The following is a 27,906-nucleotide window of genomic DNA, read 5'->3' on the forward strand; positions in this document are numbered from 1 at the left end:
CCCAGTTGTATATATGAGTAGATACCTTGTCTTTTGCCCTATGGGTAGCAGAAATCTCCTTCAGCTCTCTCAACAATCAGCTTTCAGTCTTAAATGAGCTAACTGGACTAAGTAAACCTATGAGGACTCCATGCCAGTATCAGCACAGAAGACTCCTATTGCCTTGGTTATAATTTTAGGACCCCCTTGTTCCAGATTATTTCCTTAATGTCAACCTTTGCTGGTTCAATTTCCTATAAAACTTCAGGATAAATATGGCACTCAGCTGCTTTTTTATGGTTGGATTATTTTAACAGGTGACAGTAAGTTTAGGCATAAACCATCTTATTTTCACATCTAAAATTCTGTTTTAAACACAATTTAAGTTAATTGAACTCACAAATGTGAATTATTAAGAACTGGGCAAAAATAAGTGTTTGAGGTTAGTGATTTTTATCCACTCTCATTTGAGAGGGATGTTAAAAAACAAAATAAAATCACATGCCAAACAAGGGCCTGAGCAGAGAAATGGAAATGAGCCCTTATGACAAACAACTCATGAAAGAGTAACTGCAGCTGACATATGAAACAAAACCCCCTCATCCATCAGTTTATCCTGGCCAGCTTTGATTTCTCTTTTTGGAACACAGACAGCAAGTAACCAGAGGCACAACAGCATAACCTCAAAAACTGCGGGAGGAACAGCTCTCTATGGACCTGAGGAAAAGGAGCATGAGGGTAAAATATTATAAAGCTCAAGATCTTGTCTCACCATTCAAATTCCTTCTAAGTAGCTGGGTTATATTGAAATCCAGACAGAAAAGTGCACGCAAGGGGTAGTGATGCTGCTGTTAGTGTTTCTTCACTAAAACAGGGACATGCTACTAGAAATGTGAAAGAAACCCTTCAGAGAACTCTGTAGCAATCAACAGATACGGTTTAATCTTAGTCTCCCTGTGTCCTTCGTCAGCTTGTAAGGAACAGGATCACTCACATCTGCAGAGAAAAAGGCAGCAGATCTTTCCTATATCTAACCTAATCTACTTTTCTAAGTATGGTAGCAGTTCTTCAGCAAAAGACCCAGATTAATTGCTACTATTACCAGCATAATTCACCTTCTGTTTATTTCTTCTGTTTTAGTGACTTCCTCACTCACTGCCTCTGTCTACTTGCTGGGGCAGAAGATGAGCGAACAGGGCATAGTGCAAAGGCAAACAGTAACGTGTATATAAAAGTGATCAACGACTGAAAGTATACAGTGAGTCTGAAAGCCCCTTTCACGTATCAGACCATACCAAAAAATGCAAAACCAAATGCGAAAATACCATATTATGTTTGGTTTACAGCTGTTAAGTCTTTCTCCCACTGCACAGAGAGACACTGTGCAAAGTGCATTGAAAGAAGCAACTACAGATAATCATTAAATGAAAAAATACAATCAGAATATGCCAGGTGGAATATGAAAGGAACACATTTTGCACAGTTATCTCTTTCAAAGTGTTTGCTCCTCTACCACAAAACAGTTCACTGAACAGCTGAATTTTACCCCCAGAAGGAAATACTAGTACTTTGGCCAGTACTTCGATTTAATAAATTACATTTTAATACCTGGAGCACATCTCAATTGGATGGTCACCAACAGCACATATTATTTCATGAAATAATAATTTTTAAAAAGGAGACATTTCAAACATTAACTCCAAAGTATTACCAACCACCTTAGAGAGAGAAATTCACGAAAGCAAGGCAATTTGAATTAAAATCATCACGTTCTTAGTGTGAAGGTGAAGTTGGAAGCTGCTCCAGGGCTGAGTGCCAGCAAAGCCATATACGGAACACACACCATGCTGGGCTGTAGCCCAGCACAACCGGGCATGTAAGGAAGAAGTCCAAGCTAAAGCCAAACGGATCTGTCCAGTGCCCATCTGAACTGGCACTTACAGGACTATGCACATGCTGGCAGCTTCACAGGACTACCTGACAGAATGACCTTTCGGCTATTTTTCATTTCCTTCAGCTTTCAGAGAATCACAGAACCACAGAATGGTTTGGGTTGGAAGGGACCTTAAAGCTCATCCAGTTCCAGTCCCTTACCATTGGCAGGGACACCTTCCACTAGACCAGGTTGCTCAAAGCCCCATCCAGCCTGGCCTTGAGCACTGCCAGGGATGGGGCAGCCACAGCTTCTCTGGGCAACTTATTCCAGTGCCTCAGCAGCCTTACAGTGAAGAGGTTTATACTCTTTCTCTTGTCTGACAGTTTCCAGCAGTGGGTAAAGATTAAATAAATATCTAAGCTGAAGAACAAAAAAGAGGTGATATAAAACCTGCCTTCAAATTAAAATTACCTCCTTTTACGTAAAACCCAGCTCTTGCTTACGGGCTGCTAACCAGCAATGAATAACAAGGAGAGTGCACATCTCCTGCCTCCTAAGCCTTCCCAAAGCCCTGCCATCGCCTGGACATCTGGCTTTATGTCCATTTGAGATGGTGTGTGAGCTCAGGTCTCATTCCCAAGGTTTTCCGCTGCACAGAGCAGTAATACCAAGGATTTCTGAACTTTCTAGTTGTGGGAAAAGGCTCCAGATATTATACAACTTACACTTCATTACACATCTTTCACTTTATGAGAGATCTAAGTAACTTATTTACTTCCCTTACCTTGTATTTTAGGAATAGACTTCAGTATTCATACTTGGTTATACTTAGTATACTTTTGGTTAATTCTTTAAAGTACCTAATGTACTTGCTCATATGAGCTATTTGGTGCTTTTAATATTAAAACATGGAATAAAACACCTTTTGGATGCTCTTGTTTGTCCTCCAGGGAAAGAAAAAACAAAACAAACCTGAAATCACACAAGCGCATGGATCAACCTAGAGCTCAGTGCATGCTGATCAGGGACCAGTGGAGTTCAGCTTCTCCACATTGTCCTTCTCCAGCTTGACCAGCAGGCTGGGGTACACAGATGGGTCTGAGAGGACAACAGGGAATAACCAGCCAACACTGCAGCCTTCTCATTCCTTTCTCCCTTGTGTTGCTGGTGGCAGGAAGTGGCAGATTAGTGCCCTTTTCCCAGTGCTTCCTCATTTGTCAGACTATCACAGGCAGGAGCTACTGCTCAAGAAACATAAAGGTGGCATCACATTGATAAAAGGCAGTCAGACAAAAAAGCCTGCTGGGTTTTTTTTTGCCCATCAGGGTCTCCACGACAGGCTGTGCAGAATTAGCCCTTCCAAGCTGGTGGCTATTAACCACAAAAACTCAAGACATACATTTTTTGGCTTGTCCTGAAGGAAAGCTGCAGCTGTCATTAGTGTGTGGGTCAGAATATATTTCTCCTAACATCGCACCAAATGAAAATAGCTCCACATACCATCACTGGGAAAGATACTGCCACTTCTCCAGCCCCACACGTTCTGCTCAATGTGATCACTAGACTACAGTCCAGTTTTCACAAAAGCGGTGGTCTACCTCACAGTAGTTTCAGCCAGAAAGAATAAAGGCAACATTTAACAATTTTTAAATGCAGCCTAATTCTGAAACTTCATTTTGCATATGTAAGCTGTTATCAAGATAAATCCACATGCCAGTAATAGCAGGCACTGAATTGAAGCAGCTAATAGAACCCTGTTGCAGAAACAGAGAATCGTGTTGTGGGTTTCCCACACACACACGCTTCCTTTGGAGGAATTAAACTAACTGAGCAGTGCCAGCACGAAAGGCCTTTGGAGAAAAATGGTTTTGGAGGAAATGAAGACTTTTTCCAATCACATAATTTTCTCAAAGTGTCAAAGCCCTCCAATTCTTCAAAATTCCACCTTACAAACGGAAATTAAAAGTATGGTCCCAGTTGTCAAAACACACATTTACCATAAATAAATCCATTAGTCACTGCAAGGCTCCCTCCATATGAATTATGCTCTCTTATGAGCAATTCTGGTGTGAGGCTACTGAACTGTAAAGACTAGCTGTACGCCTCTTGCCTGATACTTAAAAAGCTAATGCAACATCCTTTGCTACAAAGACCGATAGCCTTTGAGTGATGTGACATTTATTATTATAAAGCTCTTGGGAAGGTAAGTTTTCTTAACAAAAACGAAACCATCAGAGGACATCATCTATGCTGAATGAAACTAATCATATAGTGACTGCACATATATGAAATGCATGTACAGGTTGACTGTGAAAAATCGGTGAAACCGTATTTATGTGCTTTTAGGCCAGTTATACCCCCCAGACAAATAAAATACACACACAAACACAGGGCATTCTGAAGATTTGGGGCTCTTCCCCTTGGAGGACAAACACAGGCACCTGCCAGGGGAAGTCAAAGTGGTCTGGTTTGCACTCACAAATCCTTGACTCCATTCAGAGAGTATGACTTGATCCCACAAGTGTGAGGACTACAGGTGAGAAATGACAGCTCTGGTTTTCTAAATTCTGAGTTTAGAAAGAAAAATTATATATAGGGAGTATTTGAAAACAGAGCCAGGAAGCACTGATATCTGACAGCAAACAGTTGTGAAGAAAATAGTCTATAAATCACTCAAACCTAAGCAACGAATCTGTTTGGAGCAGGTTTTTAGTGCAGACTGCCCAAACTCATCTTATTACAAGAATTAGTGTACATCTTCATGCAAGTGTTGGGTTCTGCATGTCGGTAGTAGCTTTCCAAGATATACCTCCAAATTTGTTGCAGATTATTACCACAAAGCTTCCACTTCTGTATCCATAGATATCTTTTACTTCATTTCTTCTCTCACATGTTCTGTGCCTCAGAGATGAACTAAATGAAGTTAAATGACCCATTTAATACCTCATTATACCATCTCTTTACAACATAAGAATAAAAGATTGATTTATATTGATATTTACAGAACAACAAAAGGAACAGAAGCAATACATAAAAACACAGCTATCAATAGCAAGAGAGGAAAATAAGCACACTATTACTTAAACATTACCAAAATACATAAGACCTTCCATTCACTTCTAGAGTCTCAGGAGAAAGAAAAGGGTCTCTCTCATGGTTTGGTGCGTCCTACGTGTGAAACCTGATGGATTTTCCCATGTTCTTGCAACAGAAAGCATCTGTGTCATTCTTTGTCTTTACTCCAAGGCCAAACTCAAACTTCTTGCCATGAAGGCAAGTAAAATTACCTAAACTGAACACAGATACTTCTCGAACAGTTAAAATGCCATGCTGAACACACACAGTCAGCTACATATGCCCTTCTGCCATCCGCCTCAGATGAAAGAGGACAACTCTGTAGTGTAAGCTTCCTGATTGAAATTTCAGTATTATGAATGTTTACTGACTAAGGAATGTTGGTGTTATGACTGAATCACGAAATACTGCAGATAAAAATTAGTTTTGTCAACTCCCCACACAATCCAAGTCTGCAGAAGGCATAGTTTTGGATCATACAAATCCTATTAAAAAGCACCGTGAAGACGTTTTAAGACATCCTTACAGAAAAACTCAGTTCTTTTGCCTGGGACAAGAACAACCCAAATTGCATAGGTCTGATGAAACACGGTACTAATTTTCAAGCTGACCTGTTTAACAGTATGTGAGTCAATTAACCACCCCAACAATCTCCAGTGCTAACCACCCGCTTCACACACAATGGCATAGGCACGTCTGCTCAGCCAGCAAGAGGACACGATTATAACTATGGCTTATTGCATTATTGAGTGCATAAATCTTCTGAAAATCCTGGTTGTTTGGTGCTGTAGTTTGGCCTCAGGGACAGAAGCTCATTCCCTCCCCACAAAAATATGAGACACTACCACCCAAGGGACAGGAAATCTTTCATAGCTCTTTAGTAATGTAAGGCCTGAAATGCACTCCACAGCATTTCTCTATATCCATCAGGAAAAATACAGCCAGACACTAAACCACTGGACATAAAATACTTTTCACTTGTTCCACTACTTTTGAGAAATACACATTGGCTTCTACCTACCATGGCCATCAAGTCTATAAACTGGTTTATATTAGTAGTGAATGTATACATAGAGGGGGAAAAATGTACCGAAAAGTACCTTGTTTAGCAAAGCAAAGCTAATTCTTCAAAAGAAGAACTTTAGAAATATGCAAATAGGATTTGGATATAAAGATCTTAAAATACACGTGTCTATTACTAAAGTATAAAAGGTCACTTGGGCAATGGCTTTCATATAAACTGCTGTAGTCTGTTGGTGACTTCCAAAGAATATACAATAGAGGAAGCCTGCTGTCTCCAGGCTTACACTTGCCAAATGATTTCCACTCTGGCAATCATTTGCAGTTTCAGCTGAGATAATTTTCTTCCTAGTAGCTGGTGTAGTTTTGGATTTTGTCTGGGAACAATGCTGATAACGCACTGATGTTTTAGTTGTTGCTCAGTAGTGCTTACCCTGATCAAGGACTTTTCTGTTTCCCATGCTCTGCCAGCAAGGAGGGGCACAAGAAGCTGGAAGGAAGCAGAGACAGGACACCTGACCCAAACTAGCCAAAGAGGTATCCCACACCATAGCACATCATGCCCAGGATATGAACTGGGGGGAGTTGGCTGGGAGCCACCGACCACTGTTCAGGGACAGGCTGTATATTGGTCAGCAGGTGGTGAGCAACTGTATCATGCATCATTTGTCTGTCTTAGGTTTTATTCCTCTCTCTCTTTTTCATTTTACTATTACAAGAAGTTTACTTCATTTCAGTTATTAAACTGTTCTTATCTCCACCAGTTGGTTTCACCTTTTTGCAGTTCTCCTCCCCAAACCACCAGGGGCAGGGGGAGTGAATGAGCAGCTGCATGGTTCTTAGCTGCTGGCTGGGGTTAAATCACAACACATAAATTCACGATCTGTGCCACTGGAAAGTGTTTAGAATTCCTCAAATCTGAGCAAAGCCAAAATAAAAGAGAGAAGGTCACCACCTAATTTAACAACAGTGCAGTAAATCAGGTAGCATAACACATTGTAATGCTTTGATGGATCAAAAAGCAAGAAAACCCAACTCCAGAACAACTGATTTGCCATATATTTGCAGCCAGCCATAAGTATGGCCCTATTAAAAGCCCCAACACCAAGCTCTGGCTACTCAAGATAGCAAATGCCGAGTTCACTACAAGGACCTGTGCTCTCATTGACTAGCTGTGGCCAGCACTTGATGAATCTCAAGCACATGGGCAGAAATAAAGCTCTATTTTCCAGCCTGATTCAACAAGTCCAACACCCTCATCTGTATTTCTGTCCTATTACAGCTGATGTTTGCTTTGCTCCACTCTGGGTTCTGTCCATCTCCTGACCCACACTTTCTTCCTGTCTTCCCATCTACTTCCTTAGGTCTCTACAACATTTCCGATGCAGCACCTTCTTGTTTCTCCTTCCAAACTGGAAAGAGTTGACAGTGCAGAGAAGGCAAACTTTCTTATCCACCACTCCTGGGATGAATGGGATAGCAGTCCTTGAAAGCTGGGAGGAGACACTGGGGGAAAGACCTACCAAGACCCTGCTAGTGTAGGCAGGGACACTCTCTGACCATACTCTGGGCCCCCATGGGCACCTTCCAATCAGTCTGAGCTACAAGAAGGTAGACTAGATGTTCAGCCCATGTTTGCAAGGAAATAGTAATCTCACTGAAAGTGTATTTCGCCCCCCTCAACAGGTAATAAAGTAGCTAATCTCTCCTCTCTATTCCCACTGCTGCAAGAGGGACCACTAATCGCAGACCACGATAGGTGATTCAGATGTACCACAGCTTCTCATTGTCATGGTTTCAAGAACTTCCTAAAAGAGCAGGGAAAACAGTGTATTTTCCCCTAATCTGATTCTCAGATTAAACAAGTAAACCCCTTTAGGCAAATTTCCCCCCAGGTTTCCAACTAAGAAAAAACAGCTTTGAAAATTTAAGCAACTGAAACCAGGATTTTTATTTGTATCTAAGAAGTCCTACATGGCCTCACGAGGCTTTATTGTGATCTACATGTGAGTGCAACACACAACTTCCAAGGGCAGTATCCAGACAGTTAGTTACAAAACTGCAATAAACTGCAGTAACATATACATTTGACTTTCTCATCTGCACTCAGGCTACTAATCTGTCTTCACTAAGACAACTGGAGAGACAACTACACTTGGCATTCTCCCTTTTTAAGCAGAAACTGGCAAAACTAACCAACCAAAACAACCTCCAACAAGAGCAGCAAAAAACCCACCCCACAAAACCCCCAACCAATCAAAACAAGGGCAAAGGCAAGAAAAATACCCTGTTCAAAGTGAATTCTTGAAAAACTTCTGCAATGGGCATTATAAAATGAACAGTGTACAGATCTTGTCTAGAAAACAAAAAACTACATTTGATGTTGCATTGATAAAAGCGGTATACAACAGCAGCCATTTAGTTTCCTCCCTTCATAACAGGAAAGACAATCGATTCTCATCTTAAATACTGAATTTTAAAACATGTAAGATCTATATACGTGTTAAAAAATGCATCTTCAATATGAAATATTTTACGTATTTTTTAATGCTATGTTTCTTTACAGAGCTCTGTGTGTATGACTGAAGTACTTCGGTTAAAATCTGATATTCTCTTATTATTTGAGGAGACCAGCCCAGTTTGCTCTTGCCATTACCTTTATGGGCAAGCTATCCAGTCCAAATCTGTTCTGATAAGCTCTTGATGTGACTTTACAACATATGCTCACCATGTGTTCGCTATCCACAACATATAACTCACAGATCTGGGAAGTAATTTTGAAAACAGAAGCAATGTCTTCTCAAGCAACCACTAGTGAAACCTGACATATGGAACACACTGTGTTAGAAATACCACTATTGCTAATACCGTTGTTTACCTGTTGTGCTAACAGGTTGGATTCTAACAAGTCAGCTAATTCCAAAATAAGACATCTGAGAAAGGGGAAAAAAAAACAAACAAAAAACCCCACCGAACCCCCCATCATTAACTTAAATCACATGTGCTAAGCAGCACTTGGAGTTCAATTTCACAAAAAAATCCATTCAGAGATTTGTAACTTACACCAGCCTCACTAATCCTCATATTACAAAGCAAAATTGGCAGAAGTTGCTCCATCTGTGATCCTCCCCTCTCCCACAGACTACTTGAATAAAAATTATTCTTATATTGCCCAGAGCTGGATTCAGATAGAAGGACAAATAAAACTCCATACAAGTGTCTTTATTTTGGACACAGCAGCTCACTCAATATTACTTGTAAAGAACGCTATGTAAGTCAAAGTATCCATTCCACAAATGGCTTTTACATGGGCCTTTTGTAATAATTTTACCTAGACTGTTATTCTACATGCAATTAAAATATCTGAGTACCCTGCAAAAAGTTATTACCATACTGCAAAGATCAAACAAAATCATATTTTTTCTTGTTTTATCAGAGACATAAATAAATTTATCAATTTTCAGAAGGAAATTTGGAAACAAAAGAAATACGAATACAAGCACTTTTTTTCCCTCCTCAGGAAGGGCAGCTGTCACCTACCTGATCCAAGTCATAGAATCATAGAATCATAGAATTGTTACGGTTGGAAAGGACCTTAAGATCATCTGGTTTCAACCCCCCTGCTGTGGGCAGGGACACCTTACGCTAAATCATATCACCCAAGGCCTCGTCCAACACTACTGTCAGCACATCATCTCCTCTGGACTAGACTGGGGTGAAAAGATATTCTCCTCAGCTCTCTTTACATTTGGATCATCACCTCACCTTTACAAGTATCTGCATCAGTATTCCCAAAGACACTTCCAATAGTGCTCTGTCTGGTGCTTTATAAACTGCTTGGGTATTTCACTCCCAAATTAACTCCAGCAATGCATCACATCTACTAGACTTTAAATTTAACTGGAAGCTGGCTGACCAGAGAGCTGGTAGAGAACAAGGGCAGAATCCCAGGGTGTAAGCAGAGCTTACTCCACAGCCTGGCTGACGTGCTACCTTCTGCCTCCCCTTTCTTCTGTTCCCTCTTCCCCAGCACCACGTTGTACACTTCCACCTCCCATGAAAAAATAAACACTGTTTTTCCCCTAAACAGTAATTTTCTCACTAGTTCAGTACTACAGATGATCTCATTGTACCAGCACCAGTACAGGACTACAGCATTGAAAGCAGGAGAGCACCCCATTTAATGGCAGCAAATCTTTAGCTTGCTTCAGCTGACTTCTCTAATGAACCCTAAGGCAGTAACGTGGAGAAACCAGAAAGAGGTTAACAAGCTGGGTTTTCCAGAGCCTGGAATGTTTTCAGTACCTGCATAATAAAGTTATTCTATTGTATGCAGTGTGCCAGGAGAACACAGATATTTCATTTAGATAAACTACTTAAAAGACAAGTAAACATAATGTGTTTACACTGGCTTTTAAGTAGCAAACAATTTTACAGCAAAAAGAGAGTAACAGACAAGTTTGATGTTCCTGGGGAATCACTTTTTCAAGATATTTGGTATTTTGACACAAAACGAAAACCACAAAATACCACAGTTCTTGTATTCAAATATCTATAGCAACTGTAAAGAGAGATGGTCTGTGCCAAGTTCCCAGAATCCCTCTCCGGCTGTAACTAGACTGCTGTACACTTCATCACAGTAATAGGTGAGGGAGAGGTGAAGCTTTTAATGACACTAGTCAAAAATCAATTTTGTTTTGCTATTCTACATTCACATATCTCCATTATCCCTACCCACTGCTGGCATTCCCCATGACAAAAAATGTTACTGAGAAGGGCAGTAAACCCTAGTGCGAACATAAAAGGTTTTTTTGTTTGTTTTGTTGTAAATTAAATGAAGGAGAGAAAATAAATGGCTTTTTTGTTCATTTGGTTTGCATGATGTGGAATATGTATTAAAATGGGTCAGAAAAAAGAAGCCCTAGTCAGCTCCCCTGGGTGAAAGAAAGTAAAGCCAAATTCTCTCAGATGAACATTCAAACCTGCAGCAATCCAGCCCTTAAACAATCTTTTGGTCTACAAAGTAGTTAGCACAAATTAGAAAAAGAGATAGCGATGCAACCTCAGCACAGCATCTCCACTGTGACTGGAATGCAAAGACTGCAAGCTCAGCCCAGAAATGTGCTGTAAGAGAAGGTCCTTCAGATTATTTTGAACCATTACTTCATACCCAACCATGGACTATATGCCAGAACGCTTCAGCCAATTTGGAGCTCAAACAACGTGGCCCCCATTCAGTTACAGAATTCCACTATCTTCTGTATGAGGCCACTGAAGTCTTCAAAGCTACATTACCTGCCTCAATGACAATTAAATAGATGTATAGTTGAACGGAAACACCACTTGCCAAAAATATCATTAAAAATCGGTTATTTAACATCAGTGGCAGTTCTCCCTGTGCCACCTCAGTTATGCACTGGAATGCAAATCAGATAAATCAGAACAACAGCCACCAGCCTCAGAGACAAAAATGAACATCAGCAAAAATCACAGCTGAAACGTAACAATCTTTTTAGCAGTCTAAAGACAACTACCACCAGCTAAGGCAGTCGCATTTTAAAGTCACTTTCTCAAATACTACAGACTCTGTAACCACAACATTCTACATCAACAGAAGTGGCAGGAAATGCTACAATTTCTCTTTTGGTGAAGCACTGGTCTATCCTCCTTGATGTAAGGAAACATCTTAAATGAATAAAACACTCCAATACTTTCCAGAACTCTTCCAGCATCTCATCTGCCATAACCACCTCACTTCCTCCTTTAGATTGAGCACAGTGAAGAAGTGCCAAAACCACACAGTGGGTTAAATGAGCTAAAGGAAAGAGAGTGAAAATATAGAAAATGGGTGCATGTAAGTTGTTCATAAACTTATCAGACTATCCATCCTCTTTCACCATCAAAAGTGATCACAAATACTTTTACTTTGTCTTGTAGTGGTGTTTATGTGTATGTACTGGTTTATATAAACACACATCCATAGGCATATTGGCTTCTTGTTGTGATAACACTGAGGGTCAGAGTAAGGTTAAGGACCAATTCTATGCTCTTTTCCTATGTACACAATATCCAAGGACTTTCTGAACACGCCCCAGACTTTCACAAGCAGCATAAAGTGGGTACAGAAAAGCTACACCTTCCCTGCAGCACTTAAATTTAGCAGCTGTTAAAGCTGCTCCTCTGACTCTAAAACCGATTAAGTTGAACTCGTTTATCAAACCAAAAATGGTCCTGTATGGCACATAGTTAAAGCAATGTAGGTAGGAGCCTGAAGTGTGAAGGGAGGAGGAGAAGAGGCACAGCCCAACAGCCCCACCTTCAAACAGTTAAAATGCAGCCCCACCAAGCTTCAGTTGTTGAGAACCACATAGAACATTACAGAGCCCTATATGAAAACTTTACAGAAAGGGGCCTCAATAAAAAAAACAAATATGGGGGAAAAAAAGATCCTTGAGCCATTAAATGTTTCTGTTTATTAGCTTAGTTATTCTGAAAGCCATAGATTCAGACCTCTTTTCTACTCCCTGTGTGCTGTTGTTGTGCAGAACTGGCAGCAAGCAAACTGCAATAAATCATTTTTGGTACCAACAGCACTGCAGCCTTAGAAGTTACACAGAACTACAGAAAATGCGAAGTTCCTGTGGGTGGACACACTTCTCTCAGGTCAACTAAAGCTTAAAGTTTATCTCCTCCCCAATGTTAATGGATTGCGGTGGCAAATAAAATCAATATGAAAGAGGGAAGTCTTGAAAGAAGGCTGCTCACCCCTTCCTGTAAGCACTAAATTTCAGCAGCTGCTCTCTTATTAACTACTGCAAGTTTAAAAAGACATTTTCTCACAACCCCCATGAAACTGGGTTTCAAGTACTGAAAAAGTAAACAGGAGCAGTCGATGCTGACTTTTGAGCTACAAGCATTGTGAAACTGAAGTGTGTGAGGAGGGGAAGCAAAAGAGTAGTCAGTTATATGATTTTGTGGTTCACCATCCTGTACAAACTAGGAAACTAAATACTTCAAAGTGCTAAGCCCCTACAAATTCCTACTGAATGTACAAGTACATTGCTTATCTGAACAGCCTGTGAGAGCCAGACTGGAAAACTGATTACAAGTTTGTAACTTCAGCCAGAGATCGTACCTCACGTTTCAATTCATAAAACAATGCACTCGAAGGATTCCAGTCTGCAGATCCTGGCTGTCAAACCTGTCCTTAAACCTCTGCTAACCCAAGCACATCAATATGAATTATACATATTGAAATAATATGCAAACAAATGTTATATACATGCAAGCCGTTGAGTAAAAACAAACTCTGACTCCTTTGTTACTTACAGATTCCCCTGTTTCTGCAGTCAGGAACAGAACCATGTGCACTGACACCAGGTGCTCAGGTAAAATGTATGCTACCAGGTGAGCATGTTTTAACTATTAGTTCCCAGATGTTTATGCTGGGATAAGGGGGAAGTTTCACAAGAGGATTAAGGTGTTGTAAGACTATGCTGCCCAAGGGAGGGACAGTCAAATGAATCATGGATCCGATCCAGCTGAAAACCAACCCAGAAGAGGAAAAGAAAGCAATGTGTCTGTCCTCGCCTGCTTGGTGAACTAAGGGCTAGTATTAGCAAAGGGAGGCAGCAAGAATATATGGACACTGACAAGAGCAGGAAAGACAAGACTTCCTCAGTGGTGGCAGCTCAGGTTCACACCAGCTTAAGCCACTTGTGAAGCCTTAAGCTTTAGGTCAAACTACTGTAAATTAAGGTTAACCTAAATGCAACCATTTGTCTTAACACAATCACATGTTAATGGTTTTGGCTCTGTGCTAGCAGAATGAGTTTTGAACACATTCCAGCCAAAGTTGTTCTTCCTGAACTTGACAGTGCCTAAAACTTCACTGCAGGAATTCCAACACATGCTATTTGGTCAATCTGGAGCTCAGTTTTCACTATGACTGGCTACCCTATGTCAAAATAGAATCACAGAATCGTAGGATAGTTTGGGCTGGAAGGGAGCTTAAAGATCACCCAGTTCCAACCCCTTGCCACAGGCAGGGACACCTTCCACTAGACCAGGTTGCTCCAAGAGCCGTCCAACCTGGCCTTGAACACTGCCAGGGATGGGGCAGCCACAGCTTCTCTGGGCAACCTGTGCCAGTGCCTCACCACCCTCACAATAAAAGCTTTTTCCTAATGTCTAATCTAAATCTCCCCTCTCTTCAGTTTAAAGCCATTCCCCCTTGTCCTGTCCCTACCTGCCCCTGTAAAAAATCCCTCTCCAGCTTTCTTATTGGCCCTTGAAGGCACTGGAAGCTGCTTTAAGGTCCTCCCAGAGCATTCTCTTCTCCAGGCTGAACAAGCCCAACTTGTCCTGCTCTGGCTACGGCTTATAATAACCACTGACTATCTTGTAAAGGGCCACACTTCCTATCAGAGCATATAAAGGTCATTAGAGGCTAGCAGCGCTTGAGGGGAAGAGTCTCTCCATTCCTTTCAGTTTGCTAAACTGAAACTTATTGTGCTGCAAAAAAAAAAGACAAGCTGCAAAAGAGGTCAAACTGCAAAAACTCCTTGTCCTAAAGGACACTAATCACACAGGAGCATCAAGCGTGAGCTGGTATGGAAAGAAGAAAAATGGGAGAGGCTGTGGAATAAGAGAGACACAGAGATACACCCTTATAGGAAGAGCAAAATAAAAGGGGTTACACGATGACTCCTTCTGTGATGCATATGAAAGGGAAGGAGCATTGCTGGCCTAGGATTTAATTTTGGTATCATCCCAGTTTTGCATTTACTACAGACTTTGCCCCAGTGTAAGCAAGATCAGACAGCTTATTAACTCAAGAGATGCTTAATCCTACTTAGTCATCAGGCATGAGTAAGGGCTACAGTATTTGACCTCTTGTGGAAAAGAAACACCTAAAAAATGATCTCTCTGTCTCATCTTTGCAATGCTAGAGAAATAGATATTTCCTATAGTGTAACTGATCAACTTCTGAGCACCTGAAATGTAAGTTAAACAGCCATATTGCACTAGAAAGAACACAAGAAATGCATCCAGGTTTATGAACATACACACATGTCCATATTAAATACAGCAGGTGTTAAACTTTAAAAATCTACTCACAAGACTGCCAGCATTCCTCAGCATTCAATTCTATTACCCACATTATCCATGAAGCACTAAGACCAACTCAGATGTTACACTTTCCACTCCGGTTACCTTTTCCAACAAAATAGGAGAGCCTGGGGGGAGAAAGGTGGAACATCTGCCAACAAGGAAGACATATAACTAGCTTTCTATAAATCTGAAGGTGTTATTCTGTAGCTACACAAAGCAAGCTGTGAGGACTGGCCTGCACACTTTCCTTCCCTCAGGTAGAAGGGCGATGTGATCGATACCTTCCATGAGGCAGTGCGTTAGCCTGGAGTAGTTAAAAAGCAGTATTGGAAAATACTCTATTTGCCAGCCGTGTTTTCTTTAAGTTTAAACTAATTTGGAATTGGCATAGTATGCTTTGGCAGGGGAAGAAAAAAAGACGATCTAATAGGTCATTTCACTTCCGTCACTAATTTCTGTGAGCTAAATAACATTTTATGTTTATGGTGTTTAAAACTCAATTTCCCAAGGACCAGTTTTAAAGTTAGAAATGGTCACTATGACAGTAGCTATCAAACCGATAAAGATGATAAGTAAGAAAAGTCCTGAAGAACTTTTGAAACAGCAAAAAAGGAGCTCCAGCCCCCTTATACCTCACAGTATCTGAGCAATATTTATTTGCTCAGACGCAAGTAAGCGTGCATTATAAGGTCAGTATGGTAATTACAGATGTAGTGTTTCATTGGACCAGAAAAAAACCCAACAAAAAATGAACAGTGGCGTCATGAATAAGAAACAGAGGTGACATAACTTGCAATGTTTATTATATATTTGCCTATTATATACTTAGCTATTTACTGTATTCTAAATATACATTAACTATTTTATATATAAAGTGCATACATATATATACACACACACTATCTATGAAACACATACAATAATATGGATGCAGAGCCAGAAGACTCTTACACTGAAAGGAGGAAACAAGAAAGCAGATTAGCTCACAAAGAACCAAAGAACTGACATAAGGTGCTGATATTTCCTGCAAGCATCCCGAAGATGAGCAGCAAAGTTTTGGATGGGCTGCATATTCTCCTAATACTTCCTTTGAACACCAAGCCGCTCCAGCATTCTAAATAATCCAACACAAAGGCACAGAAAACAAGTTTGACTTTTGCCAGGTTGAACTGGGGTTGGGGAAAAAGGCCCTCCCAGATATTTATAAACAACATATTAACTTTTCTGCATGACAGTGTGGGAGCAAACTAGTTCTGAAACCCACTGTTCTCTTCGAGTAGAACAGGTTGAAAGAGCTATAAATCCAGATATTCCAAACTTCAGCAAGTGAAAACTTGGTCTACAACAAGACACAGATTCAGAGCAGATCAGCAATTCATGAAACACAGCCAAGCCTCTGCTCCTACATTGCTTCTTGAAAAAAGGCTCCCATTGATGACTGCCTGTCAGTTGACATAGAGCCCTCAACAGTGGAAAGTGCATAATCCCTTTCACGAACTCAGGGAGCGAGGGTGTAAACTGTGGGGGTGGTGACAAGGAGCATGGCACAGACCAGAGAGCTTGTACTCCACCACATGAAGAAAATCAGAGTGTGTGTCTTCAGATATTCCTCTTCTAGAGACAGCTTTTACCCAGTCTGCTGAAAGGTACCTCAGCACTTGTGTCAGCACCGGCTGCTGGGAGGGTTTGCTGTCCCAACCTAGTACACACCTCTCCTGCCTTCCCAGCATCTCTCAGTTTGGAGAAAGACACACAGACTGAACATACTTCTCTTTGTTTTGCCTCGATGAAAAAGAATTAGAAACAGCATTTCTTGTGATCCACATTGTATTTGTTGTCATTGAAGCCTGACTGCTTCATTCTCAAATTGTGCCGTTTAATAATCTGAGGGAAGAATTCAATAATGATTGTGTGTGAAGAGTAAAGCAGTAGCAGACCCAAATGATTGTTCCGCTATAAACCTCTCAGCTGGAGTTTACCAAGGAATAAAGGGAGAAACCCCCAAAATGTAGTTCACTGTTTTCTCATGTCAAGTGTTAAATGAATTTGAACTGTTTTGGCAAATAAAAATCCTGATGCACATACACATCAAAACTCACCAAGCTTCTATGATGGCTAGAAATGAAAAAGCTTCTTCTTTTGTACTCAAAAAGCATAAATGTCTTAAAGAAAATATTTTTCAGTTGCTTTAAAAGGAGCAATTTCTCAGGTTTTGAATATTACTTTCACGTACGCATGGATGCTCCCTAATCTTTTCCATATGAGACAAAAATCATAATTATCACACTATGAGTAAAACAAAGCAGATGTTTCTGTTGGTTGTTTTTTTTTTTTTTTTTGCAACACTTGTGTACACATTCTTTAAAAAAAGAAAAAAAGGTTGATGGAAATGTGTCATGTTTAGGAAATATCAGAATGTCTCTTTTCAAGAGAAGCAGCATAGTGCACATTGAGTACATTTAAATAGCACCGAGACCGAAGCAGACAAATTCAGTTACAGTGAATTTCAGAGCACACTACCCTTCAGGTTGGCTGCTCTTAGCTCCTGGAGTGTCCCAACCTGAAACAAATTAATAATAGCAAGAGCTGTAAATGCATTTCCTCCTTTTGTTACTTTGTTTCCACAACTTTCACATTACAGCAGGGCAGTGTGTCTCTGTCCCGGATCTTCAAGGGAAGGTCAACAAATCACAGAATGGTTTGGGTTGAAGGGAACTTAAAGCTCACCCAGTTCCAACCCCCTGCCATGGGCAGGGACACCTTCCACCAGACCAGGTTGCTCTAAGCCCTGTCCAACCTGACAGGGATGGGGCAGCCACAGCTTCTCTGGGCAACCTGTGCCGGTGCCTCACCACCCTCATAACGAAGAGCTTTCTAATATCTAATCTAGATCTCCCCTCTTTCAGTTTAAAGGCATCTCCCCCTTGTCCTACCCCTACTTGCTCTTATAAAAAATGAGCTACTTCACTAAAAACCCTGGCCTTTAATGCTTTAGGATAAGGTTTCGGAAGAAGGGGAAAGGAAAACCCACAGCTAGCAATGGCCCAAGGAGCTGTTCTGAAGACGGATACATACACAGTGCACCAGAACGCTTCCCTGGAGCCAAGCAATCCTGAGGTCTCCTGAACCTCCAGCCCCTTTCCTGTATCTTGTGGAAATGACATGAGATGTGGAAAAGGATCTGAAGACCGTTTGGCTGACTATAGGTAGTCCCTGCTCGTGGAGTTTGATTAGTTACTGAGCTAGGAGTAGATGTGAGCCAAGGCAAAGCGCTGCGGTGCGCGGGGCACCGCGGTAACCGTGCGTTCAAAAGTCCTGCGGAAAGGCAGAGAAATATGGTTGTGCCTCGCTGCTAACGCCAGGAAAGCAACAAGATGTCAGTGAGGTTTTTCTGCTTCCTGTTTGCAAAGCGCGCACACACACACACAGAGCATCCTCCCCCCCGCCCGGGCTTTGTGTGGCTCCAGCCGCCGTTCCCTCCCTCCCTCTCTCTCTCTCCCCTCCCTCCCTCCCTCCCTCCTCCCGCCGCCGCGGGCCCTGCCCGGCTCCCCGCCCCAAGGGAGGAGGCGGCCCGCCCCCCGCTCCCTGCCATCCTTCCCGGGAGCTGTACCGGGGGCTGCTCCCCGGCGGGGGGACTGCGCTCAGCTTTTGTTTGCCGCCGGCGAAAGGACTCCCATCCCCGTCGCCCCGGGGGCAGACAAAGCTCCCTGTAGGCCGGTGAGGAGCTGAGGGAAGGGTGTTGCTGCCCGCGGGACTGCGCGGCGCCGCGCAGGGGAGGAGTCGGCGGGCACGGAGCCGGCACCGCGGCCGGAGGAGGACGGGCCCGGCGCAGCCCAAGATAAACACAGTGCTCCCTCCTTCCACGCACGGGGGGGGGTGTCGATGTCGATGGGAAGAGCCGCCGCCGGGACGGCCGTCTCCCCGCCGCTTTGTCACGGTGACACCCCCCGCATCCCCCCGCGGGGCCCGGCGGCAGCTGCCGCCCTGCAGGACCCTCCCGCACAGCCGCGCAGCGGGCGGGCGGGCGGGACGTGCGGGGCTTGTAAACCACACACTGCTGTCGCACCTCCCCTCGCTCCCTCCCTCCATCCCTCCTCCCCACCGCCCATTGTGCGCCCTGCAGAAGGCGAAGACCCGGCTGCCCCGTGCCCACCCCCCAGCACCCGGCCCCGCACAGCCCGGGGCGGGGGGACACGCCAGGACACACACGCACGCTTTTCCCCTGATAGCCCCGGCCGAGCGGCCGCGACCTGCTCTAACCACGGCTCTAGCGGAGAGCGGGACACGGCTCCCCCCGCACCTTCCCTGATTATGCATCCTCGGTGCAGCCTGGGAGTGGGAAACTCCGCTTCCTACTTGCCGCTACGCTCCAGCCGGCTCAGCCCCCGCCCCCTTCCCCCCCTCCGTTCCTCGCCCAGAGCCTTAAAACCCACGGAAACTTTAGGAAGCGATTCAGCTGGGGTTGCCGCTCGCGTGGGGCAGCCCAGCCGAGAGAAGGGCACAACTTTTCTCATCCTCCTGCCGGCACCCCGGCCTGAGGAGCAGACTTCCACCTCCCTCCGCCGAGGGATTTAGAAGGGGGTGGCCAGCACAGCCCGCCAGCCCCCCGCTCGGAAAAGCCGTCGTGAACCACACACACAACCCGTCCCTGGGCTCCCGACAGCCTGCGGCGAGCACCCGGCGCCGCTCCTTCTCCTTCCCCCCGGGGCAGCTCTTCCCTTCCGATAGAGACGGGGGGGGTAATGTTTGGCCGCTCCCCCGCCCCCCCCCCCCCCCCCCCCGCCGTGAGAAGTTGCGGAGCAGCCCGAGCCCCCCGCTCACTCAGGCCGGCCGCCGCTGAAGTTGAGCCGAGCACCGGTTCCCCCCTCCGGGAAACCGGGGTCCACCTACAGCTCACCGCAGAGCGGACAGCCGCCCCCCCGGGCCGCATCCCCTTACCATGATCAGAGTGTGGTTCCTCTGCTCCGCCGTGGCTGGCTCGGCATCTTGCTGCTGTTTGCTCTGCTGCTGCTGCTTGCTGCCTCCGGTGCCGGTTTTCTTGGCTCTCTGCTCCAGGGTCCGCTGGTAGAGGCTCACGGTGTCCCTGCGCTCCAGCTCCAGCTGCTCTGCCTGGGCTTGCTGATACCTGCTCTCGCAGTTGACATGGTGCCGCCGGCAGCCCTCGATGCGCTGCCTCAGCCGCTCCACCACCGTGCTGTGCTTGGGGACGCCGCCGTTCGCGTTATTGTTACTGGGAGCAGCGGCAGGAGGGCCGTGGGGAGCGCTGCTGACCCCGACACCGGCCCCGCCGAGGCTGCTGTTCAGGTTATTGTTGATGCAGATACTGCTGCCATTCGCGGCGGCAACGGGGGCTGCAAAATCCCCCATCCTCTTCCCTGGGCACACTATTTTGGAAGAAGTTTTTCCCCTACCCTTGGCACACACACAGTCTCCTCCGGGGTCCTGATGGGATACTTTTGAGAGAACCGGGGGGGAGGGGGCACCAGCATGTATCAGGGAAACAGCGATCCCAAGCAAATGTTTCTCTTTCCCCCCAGCCAATCCCTCTCGAGAAGCTCCAAAACATTAAAAAGAAGGGGGGGGGGGGGGGGGGAAGGGGGGGGGAAATAAAGAGAGAAGGTGCTAAAAGGTTATCACCAGCAACACAACCAACGAACACACACACACAAAAAGCAGCACAACAAACTAAGCAGCAGCAATTCGGGTAGCAAACTCCTGGAGATATCAGACTAGTTCCTTTCCTCCTTTTTCCTTTTTATAATCCATTATTTCCAAATAGATTTCGGGAGATTTCCGGAGGTTTCGCCCAAAGCCTTCTCTCCCCATGGATAAAGAGCAACACGCGCGCCCCTCCGCCGGCACACACACATAGAGCCACATCCACAGACACTCACACGCGTGTTCGCGCACACGCATCCAGGCACAGGCACACACGGACACACTCACTCGCACTCCCTGGCAGCAAGAGACAGGACGAGCCGCTTTCTTATTGTATTTTTCCTTCTAGAGAAAAGTTTGGGTGTTTATGCCGCACCGTGTTCGCAAAGTACTTTGGCTGCTGAGTTGCATTTCAACAGGAACCTAAAGAGCAAATCCTCGGGCTGGGGGAAGTAAACACATGGACAATCCGGACCGAGCTGGAAGGAAAGGAAAAAACAATAAAAAAGAAAGAAACAACAAAAAAAGTAGAGCTGTGAAGTCTCTGCAAACCGCCGAGCTGATAGAGCCTAACGCTTTGCTCTGCTCTGCTTGCTGCTGCTCCTCCTGCCACCATCACAATGATCAAATGCTCTCCTCCTCCACCTCCTCCTCCTCCATGCCAGCGGAGTGATACCAGGACAGGAGCGCTCAGTAAACACCGCAGCAGCAGCACCACCACCAGCAGCAGCAGCAGCAGCAGCGGCAGCTCCTCCAGGCCGGGAGGCAGACCCGGGGACAAGGTGCAAAACCCGGCACGGACGTCGCCCAGCAGGAGCGGACATGGCGCTTCCCCCACAGCGCCCCACGCTCCGCTTACGCCCGGCGCCTGCGGGCACGGCACAGCTCGGCTCGGCTCGACACGGCTCGGCTCGGCTCGACACGGCTCGGGCCGCCACCTGCCGCCCCCGGGGCTCCCCTGGCCGGGCGGGGCGAGCGGCAGCTTCAGCGGCAGGCAGCCGGGGCGAGCACGGCGGCGGAGGCTCGGCGCTGCAGCGGGGCTCGGCGGATACCGGGCGGGAAGAAGGTTAAAGGGGGGTGGGGGGTGGGGGGGCAGCGCCTCGGGTGAGCGAGCCCAGTGCCTCGGTACCAGAGGGTGCGGAGGACCCCCGGAGCCCAGCGTGTGCCGTGTCTCCCTGCCGTGTCAACTGTTGCATAACGCGGGAGAGGAGCGGGCAGCCCGGTGCCGCCCGGAGACCCGGCTGAACTTTCTATTTTAAACAGCGGCAGAAACATGACACGTTGGGCAGGAACGTTTTTCCGAGAGAGCGAGCTAGCGTGCGGACGGCGGCTGCCTCCGTGCAGAGCTCGGGTGATTCATGGATCAGGGACAGCATCCCGGGAAGCGAGTGCTGAACCATTTGGCAAACAAAGCTACTGCTCGCACAGTTTTAATTGATGGGGATTTTCTAACTAGCACCATGAGATGTGCACTTCCAATTCTTTATTTTCTTCTTTTTCTATTAAGCATACCTCTGTGACCCAGAATCATCTCTGAGAGACACCCTTGTTCTATAACATGCTGCTGGAAATCTAGAGAATTGGGAACTCATACATTAGTCATGAGATCCGATTTAAACCATCATTTCTGCCACTGCAGATTAGCATAGGATACTATTTCTAAGCTTCTCTCAGTGGTAAAGAGCTGTCTTTTGTTTTCTTTAAGTGCTCAGCAATGTGAAATTTGAGGTTAATTTCATCTCTATTGCAACTACTCTTGACTATGTTGAGATGGAAAATAATAGTGGACAAATAATATTAGTAGCTAGTACCTTCCCTGTGCTGGGACTAAGGAGCATGTTTCCCCTCCTTTCCCTAAAACTTTACTATCAGTTTGAGAACTGAAGTGCAACTACTTACGGTTGTTAGTGACCACCCGTTACTATTTTATCACAAAATGAACAGGGCAGAACTATAGTTGTACTAAAAAGCAGCCTCAGAGCAAGGGGAAACAGCAAATCCTGCATCATCTCATGGTCTCTGTTAATGTGGAGCCAGGGAATGTGCTATAAGCTCTTCTGTAACTCTCCATCTGACTCCACAAGACAGTGATGTTATTTATTTGGTTGTACAGGAACATCTAGGAAAAGATTGAATGTAAGGTGGGGGGGGGTGGGTGATTCTTCATATGGTTGGGGTTTTTATTGTTTGAGTTTTAGTTGGAATGGAAAGTGTCAGCAGGCCAGACATGGGCACAGCTCTGAACTAGGTCTAATTTCAAAGTAGTTTTTGAGTTCCCCCACTAGAAATATTTTTTATACCCACAGAGCCAGAAACACAGGTAAAAGCACTGGGGTTTTGCAGACCGTGCTCTGGTGTGCTTGACAGAAGTTATCTTCCTACGACTGGGATAAATGCCATTTTTCAACCTACACGGAGTCACACAAACATAACTTTCAGTGTATCACTTTGGCAGCAAACCCAGTATTAAATTTTAAGTGCATGCTGGATTGTTACAGAATTATTCCAGCCTATTAAAAATGTAGGGATTTTTCATCTCCAAGCCACATTGCTCAGTTCTGCCAGGCTGCCCAGCCCAGGGGGGATGATCTCAGTAACAAAGAAGTGCTGAAGTAACTGCTGCTTACAGTTAAAAGTTTTGCAAACAGATCAATCACCAGTTTTGTTAATAAAACATCTGGATGCATTCTAAAAATGGTTTATTCTGATCAAAAGTTTTTTTTTTCTAATTGGCTGAGGTTAAAACAAAGCAAATACGTATCTATTTCCCCACTCATTTTAGCAGCAACAGTAGTTATACTTGTATCACTTTATAGCAGAACCTTTTATAAGATAAGCCCTATCCCCTGTATCAAAACCCAATCAGTAGAATCAGCATTTCATTAAGAAGTCAGTCATGCTGTTATTTACAGCTGTCATCTTAAGAGCTAACTAAGAATTTTCATCTGACAGGAAGGTTTTCTTTTGAAGCCAAGTATCAAATGGCAATTGTGAAATAGCATCATGAAGACAAGATTCACAGTTCATTTTGGAATCAGTTTTATTTTAAGGAGACTTACTCAAACAATTACCAGCCTCTGGAAAACTAAGGCCAAAATGAGCTATTTAGGGAACTATTTAAATTCAGGTTTTGTGAAGGACAACACTTGTGCTAGCTAAGCCACTGAATCTGAATAAGTAAAAACGAGGGGAAACCCCTCAGACTGTAGACTGGGCAGTGCAAAAATAGAGAGATCTCAGTGTTGTTCTACTGATTATTGTCATTAAACCAGATGTTGTTCAAAACCTTGGCCAAGCAACTGTGTTCTGTAATCAGCCACAAGCACAAACTCACTCATGATAGATGTATGCACTTATATTTATAACCATGGACTTACGCACACTCACCTCTTACATAGTAATTTACTTTGCATGCACAAATATGCATATTTGCTCTTTATCCCCCCCCTGCACATCAGCTTTGTAAAACTCTCTTCACAACTGGAATGTCCAAAGAATCAAATATTTCAGAATGCAAAGTGATATGAGACGAACTTGCTGATGCCAGCAGTTGAACACCAATGCTTGCCACTATCAGCTGACAGGACACTAATTACTACTTGCAGGAGATGATTGCTTGGTAAAGGATCTATTCAGTGAGTTAGGATTGTGAAAAATTACAAAGTAAAGGCCTGTTCTGTGAAAAGATACGCAGTATGAAAATACAGCATACGTTCTCAAGATGATTATCATGACAGAGATCTGTCTAATTAGGAAGAATCTATTTTAATGCTAAGATATGAAAGAGCCCAGCTGGGAGAGGAATTTAGAGGAAGACACAGAAACATGACTGTGAAGCTGACAGCAAGTGCAGCCTAAGCATGTTCCAATGACAGCTTCTAAAAAAATATTTCATCTCAGCATTAATCAATAGTGGTTTCAGAACAAGCACAGCCTTACAGATCCTCTAGCGAGTCGTATTAGTGGGAGGAGCTCCATAAATAATATAGAAAATAGGCGTTTGCACAGCAATACACAGAAACCACTTTCATTTTGTCAGTGGAGCTAGGGGTTATCCCATATGTAGGCAACATTCCAAATATCACGATGAGGATAAATATGAATCCCACTCTACTAGAAATCACACTCTAGGTCCTGGTGCTGCCAGGCAGGTTGGAAACTGCAATCCTTGTGACAAGAAGTTTCAAACCATTTTGGGCAACAGATTAACCTTCAGAGTAGCCACCTGGGTAGAAACCTTTCTGAAAGCTCCTCCTATAATTAAACGGTTTGTCTAAATTGATGGATGACATAGTGACACAGGCATCTGCTGGAAGGCAAACCTAGAGTCAACCACGCAGTGTGTTTGCTGAATATCACTTTGAAAACCAGCTAACAGACACTTTTGGGGTCTGCAAGAAACAGTTTTCTCATGCAGCAAAAGAGTTACACAACAAAAGGGTTTCGGAAGATTGTTGCCGAAGGTTCCCTTAGATGCAGTGCTGAGCAAATCAGACCTACCTCAGTTACTACCACAAGCTGTTTAAGCATATGCTGCCTAATATAGCCGTAGTCAAAAAAGAATACAGTAATAGTGTCATTTGGAAAGTAGTCAAAGCAAAGACATGTAGTTTAGGCTTGACTGAAAACAAAAAACCCCACAACCTCTGTGAATATATCTGTGAAATCCAGCTACAGCATGGCAAAAATTCTCTTGACAGCTGGGTGGCCATGAGTTATGGCTGTCAGAACATCCACCGCTGCAGGAATTCTTCAAGGGATGAGCTGAGTCTGGAGCTAAAGAAGTTGCTCTAAATAGATGAGGAAAAAGTTGTCAAGGCTGCAAAGGAACAGAAGAACAAAATGATAAAGGGAGGAAGGGGAAACAACAGAGAAAAACAGAAAGATAATTAAAATGGAGAAGTCAGGGCTTTAAGGCATTGCAGAAATAATCGCTATGTGTAAATACAAAAAAAAACCACATTCCCTCTTAAAACTACACACTTCCTAGCTTATGCATTTCAAGTTGCAGGACATGGGGGATCTAAATCAGGATTTGTACAAGACCTTCCCAGTTGTGAACAGCACTGAAAGCTCCAGTTCAGCAAGGTGGGACTGGCACAGGGACCAAACTACACACACACCTGAGTACTCGGCTGAATCAGGGCTGGACTAAAATGGGGAAGGAATGCAGAATATGTACTCCTCCTCTCCTGTGCTGATTACAGAACATAAAAAAAAAAGGAGTGAATGCATAAATTGGCATTGTTACCCACGCACTATCCTGCTGGATTAACGTTACTGAAATACATCCTGGTTTAGGAAGCAGAATTCAGATAATTAATCCCCATAGACCACAGTATGTCTTTCTGTTATTTTAAAAACCTGTTTCTGGAGCTAAGAGCTGTAGGAGATACCCATGGAGAGAGCTAGCAGAAAGCTTGAAGGAGGGGAAAGTAAAATTGTCACTCGGGCACAGGCTCTGTCTAAGCCCTCACCTGTCACACTGAGCTCAAGAGAGTAACTGGGTTTTAATGGAGGAGGCAAGGGAATGGTGGGGAGAGAATACCAAGGAAGGAAATCAAGAAAAATCCCAGGGAGATGCTTCTGGGGGTTCCTTGCAGCTTGCACTAGAAGTACACATGAAGGAACTTAAATTACTGCTTCTCAGTAAAGACTGTCCCACTTCCATTTACCTTGAATTAACAGGTCAACAAACAAAAAATCCCTCATCAATAAAAGCAAATGCCAACCTTTGGTGATGAGGAAGCAGCTTGAGGATGTTTTTTCCTCTCCAAGACAATTGGTGTTTTGATATCAGCCACTTATAATAATTTCAGATTGAACGCTGAATTTTCTGCAGCAGAAGAAAGACTGAACCCATTGAAAACTATCGTTCATCCTCCTTCATACAGGAGACTGATGATTGTTCTGCGGCCCTGGGCATAACTCATCAAGTTTAATATTCAAACAAGAGCATTTTTATAAGGTCTTAAATTACAGGGAAACAGAAATAAAGGATCATTTTCCACAATGGTAATTTTTTGTAAGATACATATATGTTCATACTTCAAGATAGAGAAATACAGTATTTTCCTCCCCATGCCTATAAATGTGCTGACACACACCATCGTTTCATTGAAATTGCTAGTTTACAATAAACAAATATACAAGTATATCGGCTACAGTTACAAACCTGTGTTAAAAGTACATCACTGAGGTTGAAGTCTTGCAGTCAATCAGTTTAAAACTACCAAAATCAAAGCACTGTGCAATCTTTACTCAGCTTCCTTGCGCAAGCCACAGTATGATGGAAGTCTTCAAATACACCCTTACATGCAATTTTTCCACAGGATGTTTGCTTCATTCTGTACACAGAATTGTCAGTGCTCACCAGTGAGCAGCTATTTAATACATTTTTCCCTTGTTGTTCTACATGTCACCACATGTCTATTTACTAATTCAATCCCTGTTCACAGACATTCATTTCCTCAGAATAGCCACCACTACTGTTTCTGAGTGTTTCACATGTACCAATAATCTAATTTTTATGATTCATTGCAAGTGAGGGGACAGTGCTCTTACTTATGTTAGAGACTGGAAACTGAAACAAAGAAATTTAGCTTAAAACGTGTTGCTAAAATGCCCCGTTTGAGCTGATTTTTTAAAAGACTTAAACAAGTTAGAGTACACTGTGTTGTACAAGAGCAGCCCACTCAACTTCAGCTGAATCTGTAGGTACCTGGAAAATGAGGAAAGCAATTAGTGGTCTTCTGCAAGAAGCAGAGTTTACACAAACTGAGTGGCACCCCTTAAGGCAGCTCAAACATTTCATCTTGAACACATACAGTTCAGTAAATTCCAGGCAAAACCAGAAATCAGACCTTAAAGGAAAGGAAGAAAATACTGCATGCTGGTCTTCAGTAATACTTTAAAAGAAATCTTTCTGTCCCACTTTTTCTGTAGACTTACCTTTCAAGTAGCCTTTGCTGAAGCAAAGTCCAAACATGCTGGGTTTAGAAAGTACTGCTCAGGGAATGTTTACCTGAGGCCAGAAAATGCTAAAGAGATAAGACACTAAAATAACATGAAAATCCCTAAAAAGATACAGAAAAGATCTCTGTTCCTGCTTGGTCACATTTACCAAAGTACAAACCCCAGTAGCTACTAGCTATGTTAAAAACCAAGCCTGCATGCAGGCTATT

General features: G+C 43.8%; 1 protein-coding gene across 3 annotated transcripts in view; it reads right to left on the reverse strand.

Moving 5' to 3' along the window:
* MAML3 (mastermind like transcriptional coactivator 3) overlaps positions 1–27,906 on the reverse strand; it is a 277,279-nt gene that overhangs the window by 230,516 nt on the left and 18,857 nt on the right. For 2 of the 3 annotated variants that reach the window (XM_062637228.1, XM_062637226.1), the window contains exon 1: positions 20,003–21,579. In XM_062637228.1, the coding sequence (XP_062493212.1) occupies positions 20,003–20,431 (429 nt within the window). In that variant the 5' untranslated portion in view covers positions 20,432–21,579. Of the gene's footprint in view, positions 1–20,002; positions 21,580–27,906 lie in introns of those variants that run through there. The other variant, XM_062637227.1, reaches the window with a different exon arrangement.

Source organism: Pezoporus occidentalis, unplaced genomic scaffold, assembly GCF_034315485.1.
Source record: "Pezoporus occidentalis ecotype Australia unplaced genomic scaffold, CSIRO_AGI_Poc_V1 ctg51, whole genome shotgun sequence".
NCBI classification, from domain to species: Eukaryota; Metazoa; Chordata; class Aves; order Psittaciformes; family Psittacidae; genus Pezoporus; species Pezoporus occidentalis.